Source organism: Vicia villosa, linkage group LG1 (assembly GCF_029867415.1).
Source record: "Vicia villosa cultivar HV-30 ecotype Madison, WI linkage group LG1, Vvil1.0, whole genome shotgun sequence".
NCBI lineage: Eukaryota > Viridiplantae > Streptophyta > Magnoliopsida > Fabales > Fabaceae > Vicia > Vicia villosa.
Window position 1 is genome coordinate 76,062,858 of NC_081180.1, and position 19,840 is coordinate 76,082,697.

Here is a 19,840-nt window from a genome sequence, read left to right on the forward strand (position 1 = left end):
TCTCAATTACAAACCAAATACTCTATCCTTCTCAATTAAGAAAAACACTTAAGAATAGAGTATTACAAACAAAAACAAAGACTCAATGGAAAGAGAATACGACGCTATAAAAGTTTCAAGAGGAAAGTCTTCAAACAAAGAGAATCATCTTCCTTAAATAGAAATCATAATTCAACCGAAATTCCCATTAAGGTTTTAACAAAAATTAGTTGAATATAAAAAGCACAATTTCAATCGTCTTCATTAAAAGCCAAATTTGAATATTTACAAAATCAAATCTAATTAATTTTTTAAAGAAAGATTTAAGATATTCCAGAATCTTTACTAAACAATTCAGATTAAAAGGATTTTTCCAATAACGCGCTTTTAATCACACTTATGATTAACTAAAAAAGAAACAAGTTGAATAAAGTGTCGAGACAATATTCAAGCAGATAGAGCACGCGCGCCCGAGTCAAACAGAGACACGATGTCTCACACTAATTTAAGACATACTAGTATTATTTAACATGTTGTCTATAAAATTTTGGCAATAAAATGTAATAACACATTTTCTTCTTTATAAAACCCCTATCATTGAGCATACTATATCTGTGATGGGAAATATTTTCAATTAACTCCTTCGCTTCATCTTTCTACTTTATATTTGTTTCTTATTGTACCTCAAACCAAAGCATCTAAATGCATACGAGTTTGAGCACTCAAGCCTTGTGCAATCACATGCATTTAATCATATTATCTAGATTATGTCAAGGCATTTCTTTAAATGTAATTTGAATTTTTTCTATGCATCATAAAAAACTTCTATTTTTGCTGCTTAAAGTTGGCAATATCTCCCTTTTTGTCAAGAAATCTGGTTATCGGGAAAAATTCATAAACATTTATTCTAGATCATTCTAAATAAAAATAATTTTATTTGGTAGAGTTAGACTGTTTTTTATGGTGTGTAAGACGGATTAGCGTTGGGTCTCAAAAATTTTACGATTAAATCGTAATTAAATAAGAATTCATAAATATTTTTCACTATTAAAATAAGATTAAATAAGACCTCTAATTATTTTGTCATGGTTGAACCATGACTCATTTACCCGGGACCTTTTAAAAATTGAGACTGCCCTAGTTAGAGTGTCCAACCAATTTTGGCTCTTCTAATTAGGGTATAGCTGACAAGTCTTGACTTCTTGGCATCTTCTAAAATTCCAAGAGGATTAGTTGTTGCACAAGTCTGATAAAAGTGACTCAAATGGTGGTTCAGATCTTTATGTTTAGAATACTCTAATACTGTTATGCTTCAACTTCATTAACACTCACATGAGAGCAGAGCCGAGGATCATTGCTTGGGTAAGCATCCCTTGATGCCTAAGATTTGCATTGCTTTTACCTAAAGCATCACTAAACAATTGAAGCATCATATTAATTCTTATTCTCAAAGTGTAAGAAAAGCTACCAAATATTGCATTATGTTGAAATGAGTTAAATGTGTTTCTCATCTCTATAAACTAAGAATTTATTCAAACACAAAAATTCAATAAAATCCCTTCATCTCTATTTGTGAATATCCATGTTGAGAAAACAATCACAAAACAAATTCAATCATGAATACTCCAAAAACTATGTGCTGTACATTATCAACTCAATCTATAGAATCTTATGCACATGTGCTTCCTTTCTAACCATTGGATGACCGGCATATCCGTTTGATAATGGCAACTTTAGGTGTAACTACTTTGTGTGAGATTACTTTACCAACATGTCTTGTTGATGATATTCTAAAAGTAAGTATCACTTTCTTTTCCAATACATTCACCACTATGGACTCAGTTTCTGCTGAAAAATCAAAGATAGGAGAGCATTGTATTAGAAGCTTACAAAAGAAATAGTAACATCAACACCATCACAGTGTCTAACTTGACTCATCAATAATTGATTACTCAACCACAATTCTATGACACTTCATTCTGTTCTACTACTTCCAACTCTATTCCAACCTATTCCATTAATCCAAACAAGTTCTATATGTACTAGCACTTGACCCTATATTATTCGTCTGACTTGCAGCCAAAAACACATGCAAAAGTCATTATATAATAAAGTGGCAAGGCAACAAAAACAAAAACACTAAGGACCACTGCTCTTTTCCCCCTCTCTCTTCTCTAACCTCTTCTTGCAAACAAAGCAAATAGAGGAAATGAAATTGGATTTAACTAAAGGATTCTTTCTATAGAACATTAATTAAAACCAATCAACAATTTCACAATCATGTTCAAAACATTTAGCTATACAATATTTCAACAAAATCAAAGGATAACTTTACATGAAGGAATTTTAACAAACAAGCTTACCATTCATCTTTGTAATAATATCAGAAACTCTCTTCTGGCAGTTCTCACATTTCATATCAGCAGAAAGAACAACCTCTTGCACCTGTGCTCACAATTCTTTATCAAAAATCACAATCACTTCAAAACTGAAAATAAATTACTTAAGGGTTCAATTCAAAGCTACACATACCAGTGGCAAGGACAAAGACTCCAAAGATGCAAGACTAGAAAGAGGAAAACTCTTTGAGACTTTTATACCAGCCGCCGATTTCTGAACCTCCCTTCTTTTAGAACAGTCCTTAAAAGCCATACTTCTTGAAGAAATTTCTATGTTTTTTTTACTGAGTTTGCAAGTTGAGTCTCATCTTGAGTTGATAGAACAATTTCATCACTTGTTGGTGCTGGTGGGGTTGGCAGAAAAATGAGAATTGCAAAAAAAGTGAAAATGGCTTTTTTATTTTATGATGAGTATGTTAAGATGGCCCCACATAGTGACACAGTGTTTGATTGTTTTTTTCTTTACAAGAATGATTCAAAGTGAGTAATTCAACAAATTAGTAATTATTATTATTATTATTATTATTATTATTATTATTATTATTATTATTATTATTATTATTATTATTTATCATGCAGAAGATTAATACTAATAGCATTGGATCCATTGATTCATCCACTAGTGTAAGTCATGGGGTGTGTATGTAACTAAAGTCAAAGAATTGGCTCCATCTAGTAGTGGTCCATTTCACTGACAGTATGCATTTATTGAAATTCTAAGTATTCTACCTTCAAAAGTCAGTTTTCAACTTCACCACGGCAAAATACAGTGCTTTTTATGAATATACCAAAGTCCAAACACACTCTTCTGTTCATACTGTTTTTTATTTTTAACATAATTATGGATCATAAATTGTTTTGAATCGCGATTACTCTTTTGATCATCTACAAGATTGCTCAATCCGATAGTTTATAGGTGTTGCACTCTAACTTAAAAACAACTATGTTAAAATTCATCGCTAATATTGTGAACATGAAAATGAGACATCATACCAATCACTTTAGTAGTTTAGATATTTACAAAAATCATTTGCAGGTTAAAATTGAAAATTTTGAAAAGTCCTTAAAATTAACAAAAAGGTGAGTTGAGAATTTCCCTCATTAATATGTATAAATTATAGGTCTAAATCACAACACATTAAAAATTTAGTATAATCTTAGAACTACTTAAAATCTTATAAGCTAAGAGTATGTTTGCTAAGACAGATTTCTCAAATTATAGTTTATAATTTACCGTTTATAAGCTCAAATAACAATTTAGACGTGTTTAGTAACCGTCTTTTCATCACAAATTTATAGTTTATTTTGCTAGCTTATTTTATAAACCCTATTTTAAATAGTGTTTTAAAATTTAAAATTTAAAATTTATCATTTATAATTTATTTTAATTTAAAATGAAATAATTATGTATTAAATATTTTTTTATATCATTTTACATTTATATATTAGTTGAACCACTAATTTTATCAAACACTTCAATTAACTTATCAGCTATCCGTCTCAACCATCTATTAGAAACTATAAACTATCCGCCATCAGCTATAAGCTATCAATTAATTTATCAGTCAACCACTATTTTTATCAACCATATTATAAGTATAGAACTTAAACAAATAAGTTGTAATAATTTCAACATTTTTTTTTTCTTAAAATTTCAAAAACTCTTTGAAGATAGAGATCACAAATGACATGATATGAATATAATTATATAATATCTCATATTTACGATTTGAAAAAAATCTTATATTTAAATTTATGCTTACGTGCACATTAATCTTTGTACTTATATTCGAATTTTACAGCTATCTAAGCACTCATACCTATACTGTATCTATTACCTTCATTTCTTAAAATAAAATTAACTAATTATGAAATATATTATTTTAAGTTCTCAACCATATTTAAAATTTTTCAAAGATTTTATTGTTAAATTAGAAAACAAACAAATATTTATATTAAAATAAGTAAAAAATTAACTGTAATTTATTTTTTAATATATATATATATAAAATATGTTATATTTGCGTATGCCTTAAATCAAGGCGCCTTCGCCCAAGAAGTGTGTCACATGAGCGATGATCGGAGATCCGTTCAAAGGAAACTCTAACGTGTAGGTCAAGAAGGAATGAGTCATCATTAACTCCTAAAATATGGATATTCAATAATCCCTTTGTAGAAGGGGGGATCAGTTGACACCATTAATGGTGATTCAAACCCTAGGTCCAAACGTCCTCTATAAAATGCATCTCCTCTCAATAAGAGGACAAGGCTCAAGTAATACTCATTCTCTACATCTCAATGAGCACCACGCTAATTGTCATCTAAAGTATACTACCGGTAGTGGTTACATGCTTGCTCCCAAGCATCATCGGTCATCAGCAGAGCCTCTCACCTCACGTAAGCATGCCACTGCACAGACATCTGAGTCTCCCTGTCCCTTTAGGGGGAACATGCACACTTGTACTTTTTGACCAGTACAATGGGGCCCATCGTGGAGCTCCGATAAAACTAACATGGGGCCACAACTTCTTTTATCAACATCATCCTTCCTACTGCCACTCTTCACTCATACGTTTAGCCACCTTCAACTATGATTAATAGGAGAGCTCTACCCCAACGCTAGAAGGCACTAGCGGTTACGGTGATGCCGATGCCCTGGAGGAGATGCGTGTCACCATGGACGAATTACGCCATCATAAACTAATGTTGGAAGATGCCAACCAAAGCATCAGACAGCACCAACAAGACCCCAACATCCCAAAGGAAATGGAATTGTTGGACCCCTAACCACTCTCAAACGAGATATGCAGGGAGCCTGTCTCTAAAGGTTTTAACCCTCTTTTCTTATCTAAGTTTGATGGACGCGACGATCCATATAAACACTTTTCCTCCATCAATACGCAGAAGGTCATGATAGGAGCTCTTAAATCTCTAAAATGTAAGCTACTATCTAGTACTTTTAGAGAAGGAGCCCTTTGATGGTATATGGGTTTATTTCGTGCCGCAATTAACATTTACCAAGAATTGGTAAATAATCTGGTATACCAGTTCGTTGCCAGCCGCCACAAGAAGATGTTCACTACCAGTATGTTTAACTTACACCAAGGTCCGTTAGAATCGTTGAGGGACTACCTCGCCCGCTTCAACGAGACCACCATTAAGATCGTCCCACAAAATGATTAAAAGCATAAAATTGGAGAAACATAGAATGAACTTGAGACTTATTTTGTAATGGAAAACTCCATAGAAATCTGTGAAATCGTCTAAAAATAACGCGTAATAATGGTGTCCTTCTGAACTAAGAACAAGTGATGTCCAAACATCCCTATGGACAATATCAAAAGGTTACAATATAAGATAAAGAATTAGAAAAAAGTAATTTTATTTGTTTCTCAAGTGGACAAGAATGACAAAAGAAATTGTTTTGAACTTATTACATATAAGAAAATTGTCCCGGTGTAGAGAATTTAAGACATATGCTTTCGAATGGCCTAAACGGTGTGCCATATTTCATTAATCTATTATGATAATCTCAGTGTCGCGTACTTGTCTGACAATCCAGTCCAACATTAACGCAACAAACACATCAGAATGGATATACATTTTGTGCGAAAAAAAGTTGCTCTCGGTTAGGTGCGTGTATTATATGTTTCTTCTCGTTATCAAGTTGTCGATATTTTCACGACTGGTCTTTCGCTACAACTTTTTGACGACTTTAGGGTTAGTCTCAACATTCGTCCACCTCTTGTTTCGATTATGAGGGTGTATTAGACTATGTAAACATATAAAGGATATTATTAGAGTTTATTGTAAATAAGTATTCAATATAGAAAGGAATATTATGGATTAATTATTAAGAATTATCAGGACCGGTCCAATCAACATAAAAAATCTAATTATATATTAATAAAAAAGATTTAATTATAATTATTTTAACTTTGATTAATCTCATTTTTTTAATGTATTAGATTTTCATCATATAATTTTTTTAATTTATTAAATTTTTTATAACATTTTTTAATGTTTATTTGATAATAATGTGAAAAAGATTAAATTTTTTAAAATTTGGAGCCTATGCTGTAAAATCTGTTTATCCTGCATAAGACTGGGCCTGAGAATTATTAAGGTTATTGTCATACCTCAAAATTTTCCCATCATATTTCAATATATCTTGACTCATGTGATCTTCAGTTACTCAAGCATATGCAAGAATTGGACACACTTACTTATCTCTTAAGCAATCAACCAACAACTAGGGTTTTGCTTTCCTCTAGATCAAATCAAGTTCTAAGACCTCAAATGGATCCCATGGCCTCTCATATGCCTCAAAGAATCCTCACATCAAGTTTCAAGCTCTGATTCACAAGATTGCCCAGACAAAAGTTCAAATGGTCAACAGTCGACCAGTTTGACCTAAAAGTCAACTATGGTCAAATCACAATCAAAACTCCTGATTTTTGGTCAACATCCTTACTTTGAAGTAACATCCATAATATGGTCAAGAATTGATCATGATTCATCAAGGAAAGCTCAGAAATCAACAAAAATCATAGTTTCTAAATTAGGGTTTTGTAGGAGAAAGTCAACTAAACTTTGACCAGCCATAACTTTCACATGGAACATCATAAATTTCCCAATCAAAGCCCATTTTGAATGAAATTTTATTTTCTACAACTTTATATCTCTAAAGCCAAGGCTAGAAATGCTTCATTTGAGAGATATAAGCCAAAACATTACAGGTCATTCTAGAAGCTCGCAAAAAGCTGTTTTTTGTCAGGAGCCATATCATCAAAATAAAATCTCCAAATGCAAAATATGTTCCAAAGCGGATTGTAGAGTACATCTTGATCTTTCCAAAAAGTCCTAGAACACCTTCATATGATAAATATTGAAAGAGTTAAGACTTATTAAAGTTGGCAATTTTGAAGAAAGTGCGTGAAGGAAATATTGACCAAACGTGGAAATTTTTCAAATAGGCCTATGTTTCTTGGACTCAAACTTATTTCTAATATTTCCAAAGGCTTCTAAAGCCCATTTTAACGCCTTGCTTTTATTTATTTTTGGATTAATTCAATTTAATTAAAATAAAATACCAAAAAAATCAAATTGATGAATGCAAGCTGTAAATCCAGGTTCCTTGAGGTCCAAGATGCTGATCGAAGGATGCCAATTTCGAAAATATTTGATTGGCCAGAGATTGAGCAAGATTGATCCAAAAAAAGCAAATTTTGAACTAATTCCAAATCAAAAACTCAATCATCATAATTGGCACATATTTGATTGCAATCACTTGACCTAATTCTTCTACTACATATATACATTAACCCTGATGATCAAAGGAAAAGTTTTGAAGTATTGGAGAGCCTCAAGAACACGATTCAAACACAAAAAATCTGTGGCCTTCAAGAGACTTGCAGATCAGGATTTCAAAGGATTTAAGCCATTCTAAGGGTTCCAATTGCTCCATCGATATTCTCTGAAAGATTTCAGCCCGTCCCAATCAACCAGAACGCTCCCAAACATAAAAATCACGTTCATGTTGGTTGGCTCATGTTCAAGTTCGATTTTATACCTACATGTATTTTTAATTGATTTTGATTGTATATCTGTATTTGTGATGATGTTTGCAAGCTACTTGGATGTTTTAATTTGATTTATACAGCAGGTATGAAGATCCACCATGATTAGGGTTCATATTCCTCAGAAAAGGGGATTTTAGTTAAGAGCGATTTCTGGTCAAATTACCAGGTCTAATGGATTCGTGAGATGATCTATGATTGGTCTGAACCGTTTGTTTGCATTTATTGCTGATGATTTGTAGGTTCTGATGACCAAAACATATGGCTACGCGTGACATCCGTAGGTAGAAGCTGTACCAACAGTACATCCGTAGGTAAAAACCTGGTTTGAAAACGAGTCTGAGAACGGGGATGAAGAAGCTTGGGGCGCGCGAATTCCGTTTCAAATTTTTGCATGAGTTTTTGTTAATATATTATTTATTGGTTGTTTAATTATCAACCATAAAAAAATAGTGTAGCGGCAGAGGGAAGCGTGCAAGGATTTCAATAGGCAAGGGCACGGGTTCGAACCCTGCCTCCTGCATTATTTTTTGTTCAATTTCTTGTTTAACCTTGCAGGCAAATCCAGTACCCACGCACTCGCCCAAGTTACCATGCACCCTCAGCGCTCGACCTTTGGATCCCATCAAGTCCATATCCAAGCGCCTTGGGAAACGCAGTCCAACATGGACCCTCGCAAGCCAGTAACACTAGATCCACGCCCAGATTTGTTTCTTCTCCTTTGTTGTTTGTTTTATTATTTTCTTTTCTTTATTTATTTTAATTTATAATTTGGAATGATTAGATAAATTAACTAACATCCTTTGTATGATTAGGTGATTAATTAAAATAATAGTTTTAGGGTAAAATTAACTAGGTAATTTAGGTTGTAGTTAATTAAGTATGTTAAATATTTTAGGTTAATAATTAATTAGAGTAATTAGGGTTTATTTAATTAGGATTAGTCGATTTTAAAATTAATTAGATTTAAACTAATAGTTAATTTTTAGGGTTTGTCTAACCTCGATTAAATTAAAACCCCTAGGTAACCATAGGGGTCTTAGGTAGGTGTTGTCCATTAACTCAGAGTCATTTTTTTTAACCTTTTCTTTTTATCTTTAATTTTGTTTACTTTCTTTTTTCAAAAACTTTTTCTAAAAACCCAGGGTTTGTTTACCCTCTTTTCTAAATACCTTTTGTTTGCCTTTTTGCCTTGCCTTATTTATTCTATTAACTGTGGTTAACTTGTTCCCCCATTTGGGGCTTGCCCTTTATTACGTTTTTATTATTTGCCTGATTTTTGTATCTGCCCCAAAGCCATGTAATAGTTTAGGGTTTTATTTTTCTGCCTTTTAATTCCCGCCTTTATTTTTCTGCACTACAGGTGTTTATTATAATAGCGTAGGAACTTTTAATTCTGCCTTTATTTTAACTGCGTGGTTAGTAATCCTAGGGAGTGATAACTTATAAACTGAACGTAGAATCATTAATTTTTACAAGATAAAATATCTGAATATAATCACGTGATTGGTGCACACACACACCTTTAATGGTAACCCCTCTTATGCTGCCTTTCGATCAAAATAGTCAAGTCCCTCGAATACGAGGATACCTAAGCAAATGTCGCTCTCAGTTCATAAATCATCATAAGATCATATGTCCCTTCGATGTTGCCTTAACAGAAAAATGATCTTGTACCTCGATGTTGCCTCGGTTAAATGATGATTAACACAATTGCTAAGGTATCCTCGCTGGTTGCCTAAAGAATAATGACTATTCTATCCTTCCATATAGACTACCTACCTCCATCTGGTAGGGACAATTTTATGGTGAACGATATTTCCTCGATGACCTTTAACATCCAATGAAAGGACTTCCTACCCTCTTTATGGTATGGATAGCCATTTCAAACTGAAAAGCTGAAAGAACAGAAATCTTAAAATTAGGGTAGTTGCTACTAATTGCTTACTCTGATTTAAATTCAAAAAATCTTTTTTTCACACTATTTTTTTAAATACTTTCAAAACAAGGCTACGCTTATTTACAAACTAAAGTCCTTAACAAAGTTTTTTACTATTCACACACTACACTTCAAACGTTTTGAAAACAAAGTGAGCTAAGCAATTAAGAGCCCATGGATAACCATGGATACAAAGGGTGCTTACACCTTCCCTTTGTATAACCTACCCCCCGAACTCAAAATCTTTTTAAAAGGTCTTTCCTGTTCTTTTAACCTTTCTATATATTGGATAAAATAAAAGTCGGTGACGACTCTTGCTATCCGCGATATTTCTAAAAAGTCAGTTCTCCCACTGTATTACAGTTATATATATATATATATATATATATATATTTTATATAAAGTTAAATATCATAGAAGTAAAAGAAAGGATTACAAAAAAGGAGGGGGGACCAGACCAAACCCTCACTCAAAAGCTGTAATTCTAAAGTTAGGCCGACCTAACTTGTTGGAAATCACGCTAGACAATAACTTTTGCGGAATATTAATGAAGGACTGGTAACCATCTACCGAAAGCCCTTCATTAGCCAACAAATCAGCACACGAATTGGCCTCCCTATACACATGTGTAACCAAAAAATTAATATGTTTCGTATAAGCCATGCAGTTATGCCATCTATTTCTAAGAGTCCAAGGGATGGAAGCTTGGTTGTTAAATGCTTTAACTACCAGGGTAGAATCTGTTTCTAACCATAAAAGTTGCCATTGGTGTTGTTGCGCCACTTCAATAGCTCGCATAGCTCCAGAGATTTCAGCATAAAACGCATTATGGAGGCCTAAGTTTTCAGAAAACCCGACAATAAAATCGCCTGTACTGCTACGGAAAATACCACCGCAAGCTGAGGAAACGTTATTTGCTGCTCCATTAGTAGTAACTTTCACCCAATTTTCAAGCGGGGGAGTCCAGAAAATTTCTTTGATCAAAGTAGTGCGAGGGGGATGAACTGGAATATCAAACAGTTTCAAAATCCTGAAATTATCCGAGGAGTTCCGGAAAGTGTGATTAGTCCAGGTGCCGGCAAGCTGTACATGGGCTTTGATGTGAGTAATCGCGTTTCTCCAAGTTGTTGCGGTATTCTGAAATCTTAGCATGTTTCTACAATTCCAAATAGTATGAACAGTATTGATAATAAGGGCCTGAATCACTATCTTACATTGCGGACTCCAGTTCCTGTCACATAGCTTCCAAAGGTCGGCTGGGTGGGAAATAATAATTCTTGTATTAATAACTTCCGATAACCACGTCCAAATATTCACAGCGAATCTACATTTAAAAAAAAAGATGGAAAGTAGTCTCTTCCTTAAGTCTGCATTGATATATATATATATATATATATATATATATATATATATATATATATATATATATATATATATATATATATATATATATATATATATATATATATATATATATATATATATATATATTAATCAGTAGTTGAATATATATAGATATATTATCATATCACTGTTTACGAATTTGAACAAGTGAAGAATTTGGGAGAGGGGCTTTGAAGAAATAAAATAGATAAAATTCTATTAAATTTTATAATGGTGTTTTTGTATAAAATAATAAATGAATGTTTATGGCTAATATATTTAGCTGCCATCTAAAATCCAGCGAAAAACTAGACGTTAATACTTTGATGTGAATAAAGTGATATACTTTGAGAATCCTAGTTTTCATTGACATAACATTCAAAGGCCTAATTTAGTGATTCAAACTAGTAAGCTATTCGTAGTGTTCCCTACGAATAAATTTATTTGATATTGTATCAAACTAGTTTTCATTGACTTAATTATAAATGAATAATAATTATATACTCTCAATTATATTAAATAATCATATATAAATTGACTTGTGAGATGGAGAAAAAAAAATGAAAATTTAACATTTCAAAATAAATTTTTTATTTTAAATAAAGGTAGTTGTTAATTAAAATAAAATAGATATTGTGCTGATAATGACTCATGAGATAAAAATTTAGTTGATGCGATATAAAATGTATTTAGATACAAATGCAAAATTTAAAATGATTTACTTAATGAAATTTTTTTAAAAAATTAATATTTAAAAATAAGGATTTTGTCTCTCAAATTAAGGCAACGATTGATTAAAATAAAATAGATATTGTGTTGATAGTGACCCGTGAGATAAATGATTTTTTTAATTTTATTAAAATAAAAAATAGATTATTAGTATTTTTAGTGATTAAAAATAAACAGAGAAAAAAATTAAAATGAAAGTGAGAAAAAGAAATGTAAGAGAGATTTGAAAATGAGTGAAATAAGAGGAGAAAAGATAAAATTTTAGAATGTTTGGTATGATGAATTATTTGGTACATTTGTGAATTACCCATTAGTCTTTTATATAGTGTGAATATTTTAAATAGAAAGGATAAAATAGAAAGATTATGCAATTGTTTTTTTTTTTATATATAGATAATAGAATTGCTAGAATGTTTTTTTTTTATAAGCAACATTGTATTTCACAATCAGTATTAGGGGTACTCGATCTCGATTTCTTCCTCATTGTTGAAAATTCTGTCATTTCTTACTTTCCATATGCACCAAGTTGTAGCCAACCAAACAACTCCCTCTCTTCCTCTCGACACTCTCCCCTTCAACCAAATTGCTAGAATGCACCAAATTGCTAAAATGCTTGATATGATAAATTAATTAGTACATTTGTGAATTACCCATTAGTCTTTTATGTAGTGTAAATATTTTGAATAGAAAGGATAAAATAGGAAGATCACGAATTGTTTCGTTATATATAGATAATAGATAATAGATGATGTTGATCCCCTCTTTCGTGCAATCTTATGTGTGACATAAGTTCTCTATTTTTATTTATTTTATTTATTAATTTCAATGAGTAGATAACTCCCTCATGAACCTTTTTGAATTGATTTGAACTATGTATTTATAAGTCCAACTTCATATATTTGAATGTCAAGTAGTATTTAATTATCTTTGTGTACAGTGTTTTTTATCTTCTTGTCAATTATGAAATGAAATTAGATTATAAATTTTTACCGGTAAATAAATTTTAATTCCAATAATTATTTGTTAGGAGATTGATTTAGGAATATTGAATTATCAATTCTTGATATTAGGATTCATTCATGTTTTAGATAACAATACTCTGTCTAAAAAATCAAGGTTTATCGTTCCATCCTCCTGTAAGTGTGATCGAGAGAGTTGAAACTATTTAATGTCAAAACTGATCCTCAAATCGGATTAATTTGTCCAGCAGGTCGAATATCGTTAAATTGTAATTCTTTGTGTCGAAAATCTTAGCCTGTCAAATTGTATGTAGTTGTCGAAGTGTCGAAGCAATTAGCTTCACACAGTCTTTCGACTTGGGTCTAAAATAGGTATTTTGGGCATTTATGTTTTGGGCTTTGGTTTAGGGAGAAAGCAAACCTAAAACTATAAATAGAGGGAGTAACCCCTATTTTGTAATAACTTGAGTATTCATATAATTTGTAGTTGCATCACGTTTTCCACAGTTTGTGGGCGGAAAGAAACTCTTTAGAAAATCATCATCTTCGTCCTTTAAATTTTTGTAAACCCTAACCCTTTTCTTTCTAAAATTTCTTTCTTGTTTCCTTCATTGTCATTGTGTAGCGATAAGGAATTACTCAAAGGTTTGAGTTTAATTCCAACATGTAGTATCTAGAGCTTCGGTTGAACGATTCAAGGCAATAAAATCACGATGGTAATGAATCATCCGAATGAGCATTTTCCGGCGAGTCTTCAAATTCTGAAAGTAGACAACTATGATAATTGATGCAAGCAGATGAAGGTTGTCTTCTGCTGTCAAGATTTTTGGGATCTTGTGAAAGAAGGGTTAGAACCGCTTGCAGAAGACGCGACATATGAACAAGAAGTTGCACACAAAGAATTGAAGAAGAAGAATTATGAAGTTATCTTTATAATTCATCAATGTTTGAGTCTAGATAATTTTGAAAAGGTTAATGATGTTGAATATGCAAAAGAAGCTTGGGAGATTCTTGAAAAGTCTTTTGGTGGTGCAGAAAAGGTGAAAGAGGCGAGGTTGCAAACTCACTAAAGAATGTATGAATTACTTCAAATAGAAGAAAGTGAAAGAATAACTGATTTCTTCACTAGAGTTACGAAATTGGTGAATCAAATCAAGGTATATGGAGAAGTGTTGACATCAAGATAAATTGTTGCAAAGATCTTGAGATCTTTGGCTCCTAAGTTCGACCACATAGTGGTAGCCATAGAAGAATAGAAAGATTTTTTCGAAATTGACAAAAGAAGAGCTTTAAGGGACGCTTGAATCTCATGAACAAAGAATGGTTGAAAGAGCTATAGGCAAAATCAAGAGTGATGTGGCACTGCAGGCTCAATCAGAAAAAGAAAAGAAAGGTAAAGGAAGTTAGAATGGCAACAAAGGCATATGAGGCTACAACAATTTGACTGGTCGAAATCACCAAGAAGGAAGCTGGTCGAATCAGAGAAAGCACGCATACCAAAGCAACCAAGTAGGTGGTGCTCCAAGTAGAGGAAGAGGAAGTGGTTGAAAGCCTGACAAAAGTCACATTCAGTGTTTCAATTGTCAAAAGTATGGTCATTATTCTAGTGACTGTCCAAAAAAGCATATGAATAAAAAAGTGATGCAAAGTTTGCAAAAAATGAAGAAGAAGAGATGATGTTAATGGTAACAAAAAGAGATGAAGAGAGATTCAAGGACCAATGGTACTTGGACTCAGGATGCTCATCACACTTGTTTGGAAGAAAAGATTGGTTTGTTAACATAAAGCCCTCAATAAAGAACATGGTGAAATTCACAAATAACGATACTCTAGAAGTTAAAGGTATTGGAGATGTTATGATAATGAGGAAATATGGCAAGAGGTAAGTAATTTCCAATGTGTTCTACATACCAGGCATGAAGAGCAACTTGCTTAGTATAGGGAAGTTTGTCGAAAGGAACCATAAAGTGTCAATCAAAGACAAGACGATGAGAGTCATTGACGCAAGTGGAAGGTTAATATTGAAGGCTCATATGTCTCATAATAGAACCTTCAAGATTGAACTCAATGTGATGAAGCATAAGTGCCTTACGAATGCATCTAGTAGAGATGAATGAACATGGCATTATCGACTATGCCATCTCAGCTTCACGGTTATCAGAGATTGACATTCCGAGAGAAGTGTGTGTGCAGGAAAAGCAACACAAGAATAGCTCTAACAAGAAAGTAGGAAGCAAGTCAAAGGAAATTCTTGAAGTCATATACTCTAATGTATGTGGTTCAATCCAGATGGATTTGAATGGAGGTAATAAATACTTGTCACATTCATAAATGATTTTAGTAGAAAATTATGGACTTACCTGATGAAGAAGAAATGTGACGGGATTGAGGTACTTTGCAAGTTTAAATCTATGGTTGAAAGGAAAAGTGGGCAAAAGCTCAATATTTTAAGAACTGACGGTGGAGGAGAATATGTGTCGAAAGACTTCGACATGTTATTTCAGAAAGAAGGGATTGTGCAAGAGGTGGTGCCACCCTACACTCCACAACATAATGGAACTACATAAAGGAAGAATCGAACCATCATGAATATGGTGAGAAGCATGTTGAAAGGAAAGCATTTACCTAATGAGTTTTGGGGTGAAGTTGTGTCGACTGCAACATATATATTGAATAGATGTTCAACAAAGAAGCAAGAAGGAATTACGCCAGAAGAATGTTGGTCTGGTGTGAAGCCGAGCTTGAGTCATCTGAAGGTATTTGGATCTATAGCACATAAACATGTGCCAGATCAGTTGAGAAGAAAACTTGATGACAAGTTAAGTCAAATGATCCTAATAGCATATCATTCGATTGGAAGATACAAGTTGTTCGACCCAGTGAATAAGCAAGTAGTGATTAAGAGGGACATGATCATAAATGATATTAAAGAATGGGATTGGACTAATAATGTCAAGAATGATTAAGTGAGAATCTTTTGTGAAGAACCAGTCATTAAAGTCGAAAGAGAAGAAGTTCGACAAGAGGAAGTTATAGGTGATGCAAATCCAAGCAGACCTCAAAGAACTAGACACATGTCTGCAAGGTTGCAAGAATGTATGATTACATTAGATAATATGGTCAATGATGACGGTGAGCCGGTACATTACGCTTTCTACGCAGATATCAAACCCGTCAATGCAGTTGAGGCATTGAAGGATTCGTAGTGGATGAACACAATGAATGAGGAACTGAAGTCCATCGAAGACAACAACACTTGGTCACTTGTCGAATTGCCTCAAGGCAAGAAGGCAATTGATGTGAAGTGGGTATAACAGGTGAAGTGTAATCCCAAAGGGGAAGTGACTCGACACAAGGCAAGGCTTTTGGCAATAGGATTTCTTCAGAAGGAAGGGACCAACTTCAATGAAGTTTTTGCACCTGTTACCAGGATCGAAACAATCTGGTTAGTTATTGGTCTGGAAAGCAATAACAATTGGAACATGTGTCAGATGGATGTTAAATGTGTATTCCTGAATGACACCTTAAATGAAGAAGTCTATGTTTCACAACCAGTTGATTTTGTGAAACATGTGATCAGTAGTTTTCACACATATATTTTCCGTTGTTTTTAAGTATTTTTAAGTTATGCTATTGAGTGTTTTATTTCTTTATTCGTCATTTTATGCTTTGGTTGTATGTTTTAATGTTTTCAGGATCATATGGATAAATTGAACTGAATCAGTGCAAAACTCGGAGTTTCGAAGGAATTTCAAAAACATGCTACAGGAGGCCTGACACGGGTGGCCGTGTTGCACAACACGGGCCGTGTCAGGAAGAGGGCGCAAGAAGAATGGAAAAACAGTGAAGCAACACGGGTGCCCGTGTTGCACAACACGGCCCGTGTTGCACGTCTTGGGGCTTAATAAGAAAAAGAAATATGACAGGGGACCAACACGGGTGCCCGTGTTACTCAACACGGCCCGTGTTGGGTTTGACACTGATTTCAGTGATTTTTGTGATTTTGTTCAGTGGTTTGCCTGCGAGGGTGTTTTTGGGATTTACAACCAACTTAAGTGAGTCTGCACTATTTAGGAGGGTTTTCAAGATGAATTAGGGATCTTTTTGCCACACGGAGAATTGGAGGATTGAGAAAGGAAGCCTATGCAATTGGAGAAGAACAGGGAACTCTCATGAGCGGAAGCCATTGAAGATCAAAGTTCATCATCTCTATTGTTATGTCTTTATTTGATATCTTTGTAATTTCTTTGGATGATATGAGTAGCTAAACCCCCCAATGCTAGAGGGTGTCCCTGATTAACAATTGTGATGATTTTGAATTCCGAATTTCAATAACATATTTCTCTTTCATGTTCAATTTAATGGTATAAGGTTTTTAATGCTTTCCTCGTCGGACCAACTGGATTGATTTATGACTGACAATTAGGATTGACATCCATTGTTAGGGTTTTTATACCATTATACTATAATAGATATCACCTAGGACTAGGGATACCCTATAGTAACCGGATTGTTCTTGATTATAATAATACTTGATTTGATCACTAATTTTGAAGGACTTTGGGATTAGGATTTCAATGTTCAAAGGTTTGCCCACTAAGGACTTAGGAGCAAATACCCTTAAGAACCGGTAATTGATAAGTTGAATTTTGTTAATGAAACAAGGGTTCAGAATTGTTACATGTTAATGCACACACCTACCCTGGCATGTTACTCATATTTGGCTAAATCAACCTTTTTAAGTTTATTTGCAATTTAATTCGTACTCATAAAAACCAAAACCCCAAGGCTTTTTGTTTAATTGAATTCCTACTAACTCTATAATATCACGCAGTCCTTGAGATCGATATTCGGGGAATTTTCCCTTTATTACTACAGAGGCAAAATAGTACACTTGCTATTTTTCCGATCAACATGGCAAAGAGAAAAAGGTGTACAGGCTGCATAAAGCCTTGTATGGACTTAAGCAAGCTCCAAGAGCTTGGAATAAGAAGATCGACAATTTCTTAAGGGGGAGGAATATGTGAAGTGCACAACTGAGAATGGAGTATATGTAAGAAGAAGCAAGAGCGAATTGATTATACCATATCTCTATAACTTGTTGATAACAGGTAGCTACAAGAAAAAGATCAAAGATTTCAAAGATGATCTTAGCAAGGAGTTCGAAATGTCTGATCTAGGCGAAATTTCATATTTCCTTGGCATCGAATTCAACAAGAGAAGTAGATGGTTAATGATGCATAAAAGAAGATATGTAAACAAAATTCTCAAGAGACTTGAGATGGAAGAATGCAACTCAACATCGACACCTGCAGAACCAAGACTGCAACAGTCGAAAGAATCAGATGAAGATGATGTCGACCCAATCCATTATAGAAGACTTATTGGGTCATAACGTTACCTTTGTCACACAAGGCTTGATCTAGCATACAGTGTAGGTATGATGAGTAGATTGATGCAAAATTCAAAGGTATCACATCTAGCAGCAATGAAGAGGATACTAAGGTATCTGAAAGGAACTCTCGACTATGACATTCTATTTCCTTCAGCTGATGAAGGAAAATAATGTAAATTAGCGGGTTACCGATCAGTGCATTTTGATGCACGTTCCTTTATGTTTGTACTTAGGCATTTCTATGGTTTGCTTTGCTTATTTTTATATTTTATAATGTTTTTCTAATTTAGTTTATTTTTGGTTTAATTTCATTTTCGCACTTTATTTTTAGCATTAGTAGTCTGCACTAAAACGGTCATAACAGGAGCTTTGAGAATCCGACTGACGCGTTCTAATAATCTCCAGAAAGCTAAGAGAAAGAGCTACAACTTTCATGTTGAAGTCAAAGTCAGATTCGGAGCGCATATTTACAAGAATTTCATTTGAAGCTGCAACATTAGTTTTATTTAGTTTTGGATCGTTAGTTTTGGGCCTGGGTTATGTCTGTTTGACCCAGTTGGGTTATGACCCGAATTCTTGTTTCTCCCATTTACCTAGGGCTGGCTGTACTGTTCATTTTCTGACTTTTTACTTTTCACGAAATAATTTTGAAAGCTTTGTACGAATGATGGGGAACTAATCCCCGAAGGCAATTTCTGCATGTTACGGTTTCCAATACTTTGAGGTTTTTAATCTTTAATTCAATTTCTTTTCCTTTTCGATATTAATCTATATGTCTTGTTTGCTTAATTCGAGTTATATAGAATATTATTGATTTATACCGATTGATTTATGTTCTTTGACTTTTATCAAACTTTATCGTTGCTTAATCGTTAAAATGTGTATGTTAGAATCACGTTTGCTTAATTCGTGGTTGTGCTTAATTCATTTGCTTTATTCGGAAAATAGGAATGAAACCTTATAATGTCAATTTCGCTTGTTAATTGGTGTTGTAATCGGTAGGGGAATAGAATCCGCTTAGGGGATTGAAGTTTATTGAACAAGTGATAAGTCGGTAACCGATTCAGTAGAATTGTCGTTTTAGCTTATTTATATAATCACTTATTTTAATTAATTTTCACTCTGTTTTATAAATTTATTCTAAAACCATAAGCCCCCAATTCGATTTTTAATTAGTTAATAATAATACAAGAATCCTTGCGATACGCTACTCGAGTCATTGTTGCTAAACTACAGTTTTAAAAATACTCGTTTTTGATCTGCGCGCGACAGCGGATCAGTTACACTGACTCAAGTTAGTGTAGTGATGTTGAGAATCGAAAATTCACAGCTGATTATGTGTTTATGCTAGGTGGAGCACCAGTTGCTTGGAGTTCGAGAAAAGAACCAGTAGTGGCACTATCGTCGTGTGAAGCAGAGTACATAGTTGCTTCTCTTTGTACATGTCAAGCAACATGGATGGTGAATTTGGTAGAAGA

The 19,840-nt window shown here is 33.4% G+C and overlaps 1 protein-coding gene across 2 annotated transcripts; it reads right to left on the minus strand.

The window, feature by feature from the left end:
• Positions 1–1,434: 1,434 nt before the first annotated feature.
• On the minus strand, positions 1,435–2,737 carry LOC131609917 (uncharacterized). Of its 2 annotated transcripts, none has more exons than XM_058881756.1 (3): positions 2,512–2,737; positions 2,343–2,424; positions 1,435–1,824 (listed from the first exon to the last, which is right to left on the minus strand). In XM_058881756.1, the coding sequence occupies exons 1-3, from the start codon at positions 2,629–2,631 to the stop codon at positions 1,670–1,672; spliced, it is 357 nt and encodes a 118-aa protein (XP_058737739.1). In that variant the 5' UTR covers positions 2,632–2,737; the 3' UTR covers positions 1,435–1,669. The 2 variants fall into 2 exon arrangements, with proteins under 2 accessions (XP_058737739.1, XP_058737732.1); XM_058881749.1 differs by having other exon boundaries at positions 1,435–1,827.
• Positions 2,738–19,840: the final 17,103 nt, after the last annotated feature.